At 34.7% G+C, this 13,693-nt stretch overlaps 1 protein-coding gene across 1 annotated transcript in view; it reads right to left on the minus strand.

Moving 5' to 3' along the window:
- Positions 1 to 1,687: 1,687 nt before the first annotated feature.
- st8sia1 (ST8 alpha-N-acetyl-neuraminide alpha-2,8-sialyltransferase 1) overlaps positions 1,688 to 13,693 on the minus strand; it is a 50,872-nt gene continuing 38,866 nt past the window's right edge. The window contains exon 5 of the mRNA XM_069192157.1: positions 1,688 to 11,182. Within this exon, the coding sequence (XP_069048258.1) occupies positions 10,708 to 11,182 (475 nt within the window). The 3' untranslated portion in view covers positions 1,688 to 10,707. The remainder of the gene's footprint in view (positions 11,183 to 13,693) is intronic.

A 13,693-nucleotide genomic window follows, 5' to 3' on the forward strand; every position in this document is an offset into this window, starting at 1 on the left:
TTCCTGAGCTCTTCACCCTCGAAACATTTTTGTGAACCCTCTCTTCAAGCCTGGATAACAACACTCCCTGCCTACCTGACTGACTTCGTCTTGGCCTATTGGATTTGTTTGTTACCCAACCTGCATAGGGTTCTTCACACCAGTCATGATCCTCTGGGGCTCAACGCTCACTAGCATCTGAACTCATCAGGATTTCAGCATGAAAACTGGTACTTGACATTATTTTTTCATTTGGTTCAGTAAACAGTTACAGACAGGCATTGACTCAGTTACTGGTTTTGACTCATGAAAGATTCCCAAAAATGAATGTATCCATAGCATTTTTTTTTACTGATTTTGCTAAATAACACTCTCCATTTTACAAAACATTTTGAACAGGTAAGCACTATAATAACATTATTGTACACTTAATGTATATGTATTACTTAATATAATAAGAGAAAAATCATTCCATTGGACCAGGTTGTGTGATTTTAGAACAACCCTGCCTCCATCCCCTACATCAGAAGTGCCTATTTCTGTAATTTAATCATAATAGTGATTCTGAAATAGAAAGCTTACAATTCAACATGCAAATTTTAATTGATCTTGAGCATTAAAGAATTTTACTCTAACCTGTAAAAAAACCACAACACATTCCATAAGTCTTACCTAATAGAAAATATCTCTACAGTGATAAATGTTAACATATAGTTGTAACGAAAAGCTCTTTCAGGACCCTATGCAGAGAACACGATCTGGGGGGGAAGTGAAGAAAACATGAGGGAAAAGGCATGCAAGGGGCTGGAAGGAAGACAGGGGAGCGTGTCCTTGGTGTGCTGGTGTTCAGGGGAGGTGTGGCCGAGGCAAACAGTCCATAGGAGTCCGAAGCAAATCCAAGAGAGGCAATAGTCCAAGTCTGGGTGATCCATCCTGACGAAGACGAACAAAGTTATAAGCCAGAGCGGGATCCGGCAGAGGGACGGGGGAATAAAAGGGGGGTCACGGAACCAGATGTCCCCTAATCCTGGACTCAGAAGGTCAAGATGCCGTGATGAAGCCAATGCCGTCGAGTCGCTCCTGGACTTGCGGATAGGCGGGCTTCTGGGCGTCCATCTTCCAAAGCTGAGCCCAGATTGTCAGGAACGCCTGGCTTTTATACGACAGGGTGCGGGAACTGGAGGCAGGTGCAGGAGATCAGTTGAAAACAAGGAAGGGCTAGAGAGTCCTTAAGAAGAGGGGTTTACGAGCGTGACAATAGTGGCCAGGAAGAAACTGTAAGGAAGAACTGACCATACAGTATATAATCAGTTTAACTTGTTAAATATATTGCATCTCTCCAGAAAAGTCACTGCAGAGGTAAGATAGCTGTGTATACAGTAACACTGTGTATTCAAAGACCAAGACCCCATTTCCACTCTGAGTGCTGGGCCAAGTGTTAACTGACGTTTGTGATCTTAACTGAGTTAATTGAACACACTACTATAACATAGAAACTTACGCAAAAACAACATTAGAATAGACATTAATTCTTTAATTGGGCACTGCTGCGTAAACCAAAAGATTTTCTTGTGATCTTAAGAATACATGGTAATTTTGAACTGCACACACAGCTGTAGTGTGTATTTTTTTTAAATGTAAGTTTCAATATTTAAATCAACTTTCTTCAGTTTGTAAAGCGCACACACAAAAAAAATCCAGAAAAGAATATTTTATAATGATTTTTATTGATAGCACACCCTGGACAATTGACAGAAAACCTAAAGGTAACCAGTACATTTTTGGAAGTCATATTTAAAGGTGAAGCTACCAACATTTTACTACCAGTTATATACTCTAACTACAATACTTATCTAAAGATGCTGGCCTACCTAACTGACTAGCTAAGTCTTTGCCAAGTTAAGGGGCTTCAAGCTGTATTGCACAGAATTAGATGAGTAATTTTCACAAGTGTGAAATGGTATGATAACAGTCTTCAATTAAGAGTTGTAATACTGTGAAAGTTGCTTTTTTGAGCAAATGGTTATTTAACTTATGGTTATGTAGATACAATAGACTGGTTTTTAGTATAACACTGGTTGTGAAGATGGGCTAAAGGTGGTGGTTTTATGCTACTGTACATTATATTAATGATTGTGTAATTTGGTAATTTCTTAAAATTACATGAATGTTGCTATTTATCTTGCAGTTTTTTCAGTATTTAGGGACTATTACAGTTGAAAAGTCAATTTAATATCACATAAACATTCTAAAATATGAACAAGAAAATATTTTTTCAATGGTTTTGAGGATGCACACTCAGAGAAAATGGATATCTGCTTTACGTAAAACATTTTCATTCACCCAGAAATCATATCTACACAGCATCCAGCAACATACAGCATTACATGACTTCATTCTAAGCCACTTACATACATGAAACCGAAATACCCGTATACTTACACATCTGGTCAACAAAGGAGTTTGTAGTAGCACTTATTAGTTTCAATGAAAAAATAATATTTCAAAGTATTTCTTAAAATAAAAGTATACGAAATTATTTAAAATATTGTCAGCAGATCACATCCTTTATTTACCTTCTTTAATTCTTAAAGCAATAAATAAATTCAGAATTCTTAAGGGAATAAGAAAACATTGTAAAATATGTTTGTAAAGGTTATGCTGTTTTTCTCTACCTACTGAATCTTTTATTTATGGATTTAAAGACTGTGCTGCATTAACACACTATTGAACTATTAAACATTTTTTATAGTTAGCAGACCCACCTACAGTATGAGTTAATTAACAGAGCAGCTAATAACAAATTGACTAAAATAGCTAATAGAGGCATAAATGAGAACCCATACTGCAGAACCCCCTGTAAAGCTAAAGTAATCTCTGAGAATTAACATAGTCTGATGTTAAAAATGATTCTCACAAGCAGTTCTTAAAACTGAATACAGTAACTGCAACAATACTCTTCACAGAATTTTTATATCTGGTCTACTGAGGCATTACTTGTATTGTTTATTTTTAATTTAACTTAGCATGACACAAAACAAACAAAAGCATTACATATAGTTAGAAATGGCCTGCCATCTGTTAGGTAGGCATATTGGTGTGCCAAACTAAATCTGTACCCTGTCTGACAAACACCTTCACTAGCGCATCAATTTAGATTCTATTAGAAGAACTAGTGGCAACATGTTGATCAAGTCAACAGACTAAAATAGTGCCTTTTAGTAGTCATCAACAATTATTGTAAAATAATATAGATAGCGTGGCTTTCTATGCCAAAAATGACAATACAATCAGTTCTTACAGTGTCGGCAGTTCAGTGTACACAAATTATGACATGCATTATGCCCCGTATTTATAAAGCCACTGTCATATGAGAAAATGAGAAGCAGAATTAAGGTCACTCACAAGCTGGGGTCAGTGCTGCGGTCACTAAATAAGAATTATCGGATGTGAAATCTTTGAAATAGGTGACAACCTAAATTCTGAGGAGATAAAAAAGCTGGATGATGAGTAGATATGACTCTAGCATCACACTGTCTTCAGACAATTTCAGTAATTTTGTTCTCCTGTTAGCTTTTTATCGTAGCTCACCAACAAATGTTTTTCAGTAGTTACAAAGACTGAATGTAGAAACTTAATTACAATACTTATTCAGATTTTGAGTTTGTTAAATCAAGTCACATGCATCAGTCTAAAAGTCTTATTCACATGCCATTAATACAATCCCGTGATCACTTCCTGACCATGGACCCACTTTTTGTTTCTGAAGACATTCACATTTATTTACCTCATTGGGCATATACACAATGCAATAGCTATAATAATCTGTCACAAACACTAGACTTGAAAAAATAAGACTCAGTTTTAACAGTAATACAAAACACATTTTTTTCACTGTAAATCAGACAAAAAGCAATAGGCTTGAATTACAGATTTAGGAAATAGCAAGAAGTATACAAGCTTGCCAGACATGTCTGCTAATGTTTTTTACCTTTCCCAAAAATATCTATTACCTTCAATGACAATTCAATTTTGCTCAGTGGAGCCAGGTGAGATTAGTATTAAAAAAGCTTTCTTTGTATTCTCAGCCTTGATATACATTATATACACACACTGTATACACATAAATCAGATATAGGCACGGTATTTGTTTTGCCCAGTGTATTACAATGTCTTTTTTCAATCAAATCTTGCAAATGTTTTTTTTTAATCACACCTGAAATGGATTTTGTTTCAAGTAAAACAATTTATCTAGTATCATTTTCCTTGCCAAATGTATTTTTGGGTATGAGCATGTTTGTTGAATTTATTCAACTGTTTATTTTAGTAAAAGGACTGTCACACATATCTTGAGGTTATACGTCCCTGGCTCTAAACCTTCAAAGTTATATTCAAATTAACTACAACTGCAAAATCCACTGCTCTTAGACGTTCAAGGCTTAAATTTTTCTTTCATTCAACTCATCAGAGGGCACATTAAAAGATCCTGCAAAACAGCTTGTTGTACAGTATCCCTTGAGAGGCTTGCTTTCACATTTCTGTACACAGTTACATAACCATATTAAGAGCAAAAAATATTGTTCAAGAGCAAAATAAGATTTGGCACATAACATACAGAATGATTACAGTGAAGATTCTGAAGGTCAGAGACCATTTGAGGAAAGAGCTAGGAAAACCTCAAATGGTATTCAAGGGCATTCAGATTAGTGCAAGGAATGATTTATATAAAACCTTGCAGCTTTCTACAGTACACTGTAAAACAAGTAAAGGACGATGAGCCACTGCTATGCAATACTTAGTGAAGCTGATCATTTTATTAGGGAATGGGGTTACAGATAACCCCCTTTTGCACATGAGGTAGTTTCTTTTTAAACAAAAACGTCCATCAGCTTATTATTGTTTTCATTTTCCAGGTAAAGGCAGGTAACAGCTCTTTTAAGTGCCCTGCTTTTAAAGTGTGGTAATATTTTAGACTTTTACGATTTAAAAAAAGTTTTTTATAAAAAACATTACTCATGAATACTGTAAAAAATATAATTTTAGAAACTACAAATTACTTAATACTTCTCTGAAAAAAATAAACTCATAATTTTCAAAATACACTTATAAATCTACAGATTTATAGATTTCGAGAAAAGGAATAAAAACCCTCAGCATTGCTTCAAAAAGCAGAAAGACAAAAACACTCAAGAAGCTTCTGAAGTTGAGAGACAAAATATTGTCTAGTTATACAAATGAAAAAATAAAGGCAAAAGATAGATCTTCTAACTGTACAAAAACTGATTTTATTTCAAATGGCATTACAAATGTTGTCAATAGGGAAATAATCTGATTTATCTCATTTCCAATCATGGTATCACAAAATGATTTGTTAATATAATTCAGATAATAGACTATAGTAATGCTTTATATTCAAGAAACTGTTCCTGAATGTTTTTTAAAAAGCCACATCAAGCACTCCAAACAGAATGTTAGCCATGCTCTTACCCAATCTGAGTCTCTGAAAATAATAATGCACATTATCTCAAGAGATTAGACATATTTAAAGGTGCAGAATTAGTTCTTCTGTGCTCCAGTTCTATGAGTTCATTTGCCAATTTTAGTTATTAAAATACTGAACTACACATTATTTCATAACCTTTCAAAAAAAATAAAATTAAAACCGGGTATACTAAGGCAGGCCCTATACCTAAAGAACATCCCCAAATATCCCCTGGGGATAGCCTAGGTTGAATGTTAATATAACCTAATAACCTAGTTAATATAGTAATCTGGATTTTCCAGATTTTGGATAGGATTTTCCTTTTTTTTTTCCTTTTTGCCTTATAGATGTGAATACTTCACTTTAAAATATTGTATCTTAATTTCTATATATTCCTGAAGGGAAGTCTGATTAAAGTTATTAAATTGCCTCTATAAAAGACAGTACTTGTGATTTGACAGATATTACTTGCTGTAAAAGGAAATCTTTCCAGTACCTGCACTTGTACTGCACTGGTATGATTAAGCACTCAAAATCAATATTAATCTAATAAAAATATATAAGGTACTAAGACATAGGTTATGTAACTCTTTCCTTTTAAATATGTTATTTTACTGATCCTGAAACACTTGATTTTGTATTATTTTTGCTAGCTTACTTCAAGAATCAGCTTGAGAGCAACTAACCAAAGTTTTCTAGATGGGCCAAATTACCTCCCCTCATTTGCAACCCTTCTTCTGTTTTATGCTGTTATTCACCAAAAAGCCCTTCATTTTTAACTTGGTTTTGTTTTTGTGAGACCTAGAGAGAGTGCTACAGATTGAACAACATCTGTAATTAATCATTATAGATATAAACAATGTAGTAACATTCTGATAATACTGTTTGACAAAATACAGAATAAAATACTTTTATTACTGAATGTACCTAAGCATTTAAGCATCAACCTGGAATCTGGATTCTTAACTAATGTTTGGCACTCTAGCCAATTAGTACATGAACTTATGAGGAAAAATCATGTTCTCTATGTTCCAAAATACATTACTGATGGCTTTCCCTACCACTTTCCTTACTGAAAGATTCCTCTCCTTTATATATATATTTTCTGACAGTTTAAGCTTTGCCCTATGTATTCACAAAATCTTACTTTGATAAAAATTAACACTCACTTGCACACTCTGGTCTCTGCTGTATAGTGAACAGACTCATAAAAGGAAACCTCTTAGGTTACAGAGTCACTTTGGTGATAATTATGTTAACCATTAAATATTTGGTATGTAATGACAACTTAAAAGTGCATGTTTTCAGTCAAAAGCATACTGTATGTAGAAGGATGCTAACTGAAAGAAGTGAGCTTAGCACCTCCCCATTGAAAATTCAGGTTATTCACCGCTCAGTCATGTCACTTTAACTGCAGTTAAGTATGCACTTTGCTGACCCATCTACATTAATCTTTCTATCTTAGGTACACTGGATTTACACGATGAACAAGATGTAGTGACACAGTGAATGAAAGAATGACAAACTGCAATAATTACACAAATTACATAAAAGCCACCTCTATGATTAAACAATATTCCCTGAAAATTAAAAATGGTAATTATCATTTTATTGTGACTTTCTTACAGCTATTTGTAATGCTAATATGGCAAGCATTGTATTGCAAACTGTAGGCACTTATTCACAATTAAAAATTTGCTTTTATATTTGTATTAAACCATCTATTTTAAGATGTGCATTGTATTAATGTTTGGGGGTCATATACTGTAGGTAATCGAATTGCTGTTGAATTTTTAGAGCACATACAGCAATTTACGAACTAACAGCTCCTTTACTATCTGAGCAGATCAGAACCCTAATCAAGCATTCTCTTTATGTCCTCCAATCTGGGTTTCCAACTGTCAATCAACTTAGCTTTATTGCTACAACCCCTTTTCAGAAATATACAGTGTAAAGCCCATCTGCCATGTTTCACACTGCATACTTCACATTAACAAAAGAAGAGAAAGCATCAGTTGTAAGAGGGAGTGAAGCAGTTCTCACAGGGAAAACTGCAAGCCCACATACACATTGCATGTAAATGCTGCAAGGCAGTCCAGGACACAGGTCAACACAAATCTGCCCTGCTTGGGCAGAACTCCCCCACATGTGCTCCAGCTTGGGGGCAATCACAACAACAGCTAAGGACATCATCACTCCAGAAAATTGTCAAATAAAAAATTAACTCTATTCAAAATCATGAATATTCATTATATTAAAAATGCTCATTGCTAATCTAAAATAAATGGCATTTCGTTGTTAGTTATGTTAAATATTTTATCAAGAGTAAAAACAATAAAATGAGAAATGATAAGTAAAATAAAAAGTACAGTTTCTCTATATGCAGCTGATGGAAAATATGCACTTTTAAATAGTCAAATGAGGCTTAACAGTAATAATGATTTCCCTAAATCCCCAATTCTTTAATCTAAAAAATTATGAAGACTATGGGTGGACTACGCATCAAACTATGTTACTCCTATCATTTATGACAAAATGTAGGTTTTATTAATGCAGTTATTCAGTGTCAGTGGCACATCGTGGTCTGGAGCTAGCAACCTCCTGGTTATACTGTAAAACATCTGACATTTTTGGATCAGTACACCTTTAGCAGCAGAACAAACAAAACAAACCAAACATTTCCATCCAACCTGTTTCATATGCTGCTCCCACGCTGATATGTTAGGATTTAGCTAGATGAGTTTCCTGGAGAAATATGCTACTCAAAAGCACAGAACTAGCACTAAAGATCTTCTGTGAGTTGCTGTGTAAAATAATTCTCTGCTTGGAGGAGTGGTTGCACATAATCTGCTGAAAGAGATACTCTTTCACAATGAAACAAAGCATTCTCAGAGAAATGGAGCCTAATGGTAACTGGGAATCCAAAGCTGTTCACTTGCACAGAGTAAAAGCTGTGGCTATAGAGGCAGCTGAACTAAGCAGAGCAGAGGGTAGGAAACGTAGAAAATATTGTTCACATCCACTTCACACATTACATGAGAAGGGTTTACTTGACAAGCTGTACAGTAGCTGCAGTTCCTATACTCTCCAGCAGCACTAGAAGGTATTACGTCCTGCACATGACTCATTTGGTTAAGTATTAAACACCCTTTTTACAAAAACGTTACGACTCAATGCAACACTACAGAATTTCAATGTAGTGTTGAATGAAGTCATAAACATTTGTATAATATCTTCATTTTAGCAAGAAGCTGTGAAGTTCAAGAAGAGCACTGGAATTTGTTTTCATTTCATGCCACAGTACACTGTTGCCTGGTCTCAGTGAGCTCAAGAAAACCACAACAAACTATTTTATTAGCTTCAGGGATGGTTAGCAAACAAATGTTTTAATATAATGTAAATGAAATTGTTCTTAATTAACAGCAATCTGCAACATTTGAACAAAAAAAGCTGTTTACTTTTTAATATGTTTAATGCTCAATTACTGTAGCATTTATTTATGTTCAAGCAAATTTTCCCTATGAGCAGACAAAGTATCTGAAAACTAAAAAAGACAGTTACTTGTAGATGTGTTCTACTAGGAGACATCAATCCAACCTTTTACTAACCTCTTTTAAACAATTAATTGTTGAGGGGAGCTGGAGCTTATACTGGAAAGCAAAGGGTGCAAGATGGGGTACCCCCTCGATGAGACCCCAGTCTATCAGCGCACACAGCCATGCAGACACTCAAATCAGGGAAGATTTTTCCAGAAGCCAATTAACCTACCAGTATGTCATTAGACTGTAGGAGTTTTATCACAATATAAATAGCAAGAGCAATACCAGCAGACATGTCACATGGAATTTAAAAACCTTATATTCTTGCCAAAATGCTCTTACTATTAACCAATCATTAATCAGATCTTCAACAGCCTAGTGTCCAGTATTCATGGAGTTTTGAACATAAACATGTGAGAGGAGGTCAAAACCTAATCTGCCCACTTTTTTTGCATCAGTCCCTCTTTGCCCCATCTTTGCAGCTCTTGCAGCTACTTCCCCTGACTTATTTATTATTTGAGGATAATATCCAGCAGCCCCATCCTTACAGATGTTAGCATTTAGCCAGCCTAGTTACTCCAATAAAGCTCTTCTATGCCTCATTTCTGTCCTACCTGGGGAGTGACCAGGCCAAAATATGTATTTCTCTGTAATGTTTATATTTTTGACTTCCATTCCTGGAGTTCTTTATAGTGCAAAATTACAACCTCTTTGTGTGTCATCCATTCAGGTTTTAGAGCCACACATTATACTTTTAATATAACAGTAAACTATAATTAGGTTAAAGAACACTAAAATACACACACTAAGGTTTGGAATGCAGTGCATTTACAAAATCAGATATGTAAGGGAATGTTTGATTAAATCAAATGACTTTCTTCAGAACTCTTTTAGTCTCATGTGGCATTTCCTTCTCAGGGAAGAACTGTTATCCTTTGTAGAAAATCTATCTGGGAATAATAACATTTTTTTACAAGATAAAAGCAGTAACTTGGCTTTATGCCAATATGAATGTTGCCTCCAGACTCAATTAATTAGTTCAGAAATATTTTCTCTCCTTAATAGGTTGTTTGATAAGTATATGGCAATGAGTTGTGATGCTGTTAAGCAACTGAACATCTTTGTTGCTTTTGTATATACAGTACATTTAACGGGAGTGTTTTTCATATTCTTAGTCCGTACATCAATCAATGTCCTGTTAGCAAAACAACTGATCTGATCTATTTTAACTCAAGAATATTTTTCAGAACCCTCTTCTTTGCTGCTAAAATATTTTGAAATGCATAATTTCAGGTGTTTTAAGGCAGAGTACTACCTTAAGTGGACCTAGTTAGAATTAAGACTTTGTTTTATCTATTTATGATATTTAATTCAAGGAGTTTCAGCTCAGAACAATCTCAAACACCTTTCATATACTATAAGTTTAGGAAATTCCAAGTAGTGTTTAGCAATTGTTTCCCCTCTAGTTTATTTGCCTTCTGCCTTAGGCTAAATCCCTGCGCCGCTACGTAGAAAGAGAACTCACTCTTTAATAAATTAATCACGAAGCTATGATCCCCGTTGTGGAAACTACCAGCCCTGTCAACGTAACACAAAGCAAGATGAGGATAGACGATCCATGCAAATCCCAATTGCCTATGCCATCAAAAGGGCTGCACGGGAAAGGCATGGGGTTTGGTGATATTCTCAGCTGGTAAGATAAACAAGCTATCCAGTTTCCTCTTCACACTGGCCAACACGCATACGTAACGTTCCAGTCTTGTGAAGAACCCAGAGCTGGAGAAACTCCTCTGGCATGGCATGGAACCCAGAAAAAGGCAAAATGTTGTCATAGTAATGATGGCTTATAAATCTTTCATTCAGGTCCACAGAAAAAGGCCAGAAGCCATAAATAGTAACTTCATCGCATAGTCCCAGGGCCAGACTGACCAGGAACAGGCCAGTGGAAAGGCGTTTTGCATGGATCCCTCTGCTCTTCCAGAACTTGCCCACATTTTTCAAAAAGTCAGGGTTTGCAAAAACGACGGTCTGGTTGGCACCAATGTCAGACAGAGCATGATAGGCCCGGAAGGATGGGTCTGTCCCAGGCTTCATGGAGAAGGCTGGCATGTAGATGTAACTGGAGCCATAGACCTTTACACTTTCCACGAACTTCTTCCTGGACCAGAGAAGATTCTGGAATCTGAAAAACGCAACAGAAACATTAAAGCCTTTCCTTGAAAATATTTACAACACACTGAATGAATATCAGTAGTAATTCATTTGTTTTATTTATACAGTATTTTTACAAATTTAGTTAGAAACTGTAATTTTAATAAATATGGGGTATAAAAAACTAAAAGATGGTGCTAAAATTAATAAGAATCTGCTTTACTAATAAGTTATATTGTGTAATAGTAATATAAACAGGAATATAAAGTCAGGAAAAAACAAGTGCGGTCACAGGGCTTTGTTGCTACTACACAAACTAATGAACAAAACACAATGATTATTATAAATATGAATACAGTGTGAGTAGATCTGGGCTTTTTATGTAACAAAGACCAAACATTTAGTGACACATACTGTACAGATCCTAGCAACTTCCATATGAGGCATGAATTCAGTAACAGAAAGGCCACATAAATTAAAATCAGTATTAATTTTGCATTACTTCGAAGTAAATTGGGAAAATACATAATACATAAGACAAATGCAGATTATTCAGTTTTTTTCCTATTTAAAATTATTTAAAATTTTAAATTCTTATTAATATACTGTAGTTTAAACTTTTAACTATAGTCCACATAAGGATAATAATCCTTATGGATAAATAGGACAATAGGATACGTAAATCCTATATTGAAAAAAGAAGAACAAGAGTTAAAATATAATATCAATTTAAAAGAAAAAAGTCAAAATCGGTCAAGATGATACAAGTGTTTTAGAAAACCAGGCATCTTTATTTCTTAAAGTTCTTATCAATAGGTATATAAATGAATTCAGAGCAATTTATTACAAAACTAAAACCCACACACAAGGCATTTCACTGAATAAGCTAGTTTTCCACCTGTCCATGCACACTATGTTTAAAGATTGTTGGCCTTATACATACATTGTCTCACACTTGGGGGCACAGTTTGACTTGATTTTGCTTGCAAAGGACATGATAAAGCTTAAATGTAATGCCAAATCATGAAATTGGATCACAGAAACATATGAAGGTGTGGTACTTGTTATTCCAATTATTATTCTATAATGCTATGAGAGATGTGCACTTCTTCAGCAAAAAATCACATGTGAAACAACCGCTTGATTTAAGATTTTTATTATGCAAAATTGATGTGCGGAAAAGTATCATTAGGTTTCATTATACTACTTAGATATCTTATCCTGGAATCATATTCAAACAAACCACTTCTGTTCAAAATCTGAAGTAATTATTTACCGCTATCTTCTGCACTTCTAGATTGAGTTTAAAGACAAAACATTACATCACCTATTGTTTGTGGGGTATTAGACTTTAATTATTAGGATTAAATAATAATGTAGCTCACCAAAGGTTTGAGAAACAACGTAATATAAGGAGCATATGAAAATTACACAGAGCGAAACGGTTTTTGTTTTTTTCTTAAAAGTACAAATACTATATACTGTACAAATATTTTCATCATTATTCATTTGCAAATAAGATTACCTTTCATTTATTTAGCTATTTGTTTTCTCTCCTTAATAAATGCTCATTTCTCTTAATTAAAGACAGTTTAGACACAAAACTGAAAATGCACAAAACTGTTTCTGTAAATAAGAATGAGAAGCGTGGACAGTCTTGTATTTAAGACACACATGTACAGTATGTTTCCTATTAAAGTCAGAAATCCACAGTTCGCAGAACTAAGGATCATAAATTTCAGAATAAAGTTTAGGTTCTGAAATGTTTGAAATATTTCTTAATTGTGGACCATAAGCCAGTTATGAACTATGCGGCGTCAATTGAATGAATTGTCTTTGTCTTCTTTTGCCCATTTTTATAATTACTCTCTTCCAAGGCAATTCAAGGCTATAATCTCACAGTTTAATGAAGGTAGTATTACATTGTAAGGCAGTAAGGTAAAGTATTGCAATACTTTAGCACTTCCCATTTTGCCTCCTCGTTATCTCCTGAGAGTGACTTGTCTACATGTGTGACAAAACAAGCGGAGCACAAAATGTATGGTTTAAGTTTCCATGTACAAAGATGATATACACATAAAAGCACTCAGTAGAAGGGAGAGGGAACACAGTATTGTGACAATGTGAAGTTAGAGACCAATTATGTGCTATCATTAGATTCTAGTGCTGCTACCAACTGACAGTACAGGCCAACATTCGACCATGACTCAGTTTATCATACGAGCTAGCCAGAGATTCCAATCATTAAATGAGTCAGAGCAACTACTGGCCACATGTCATCATGGATGATAACCACACCGGTCTTGAAAAGGGGAGAACCATCAAAATTCTCTCTCTTGATATTGGGAGAGGTGAACTATTTTTACCACCTAATAATAATATTGGTTTTATTATTATTTGTAAAGTTTTTCCTCCACCCTCCTTCCTCCAGAGCACTACAATTAGCAGCCTTGATACTCCATTAATAAATTTTTTAACATGGGGCTTTATTTTGAATAATTTACTGTACATGACTAAACTTATACTCTTATTTGATAATCGG

The sequence above is a fragment of the Lepisosteus oculatus genome, chromosome 7 (assembly GCF_040954835.1).
Source record: "Lepisosteus oculatus isolate fLepOcu1 chromosome 7, fLepOcu1.hap2, whole genome shotgun sequence".
In the NCBI taxonomy this organism is placed as follows: domain Eukaryota; kingdom Metazoa; phylum Chordata; class Actinopteri; order Semionotiformes; family Lepisosteidae; genus Lepisosteus; species Lepisosteus oculatus.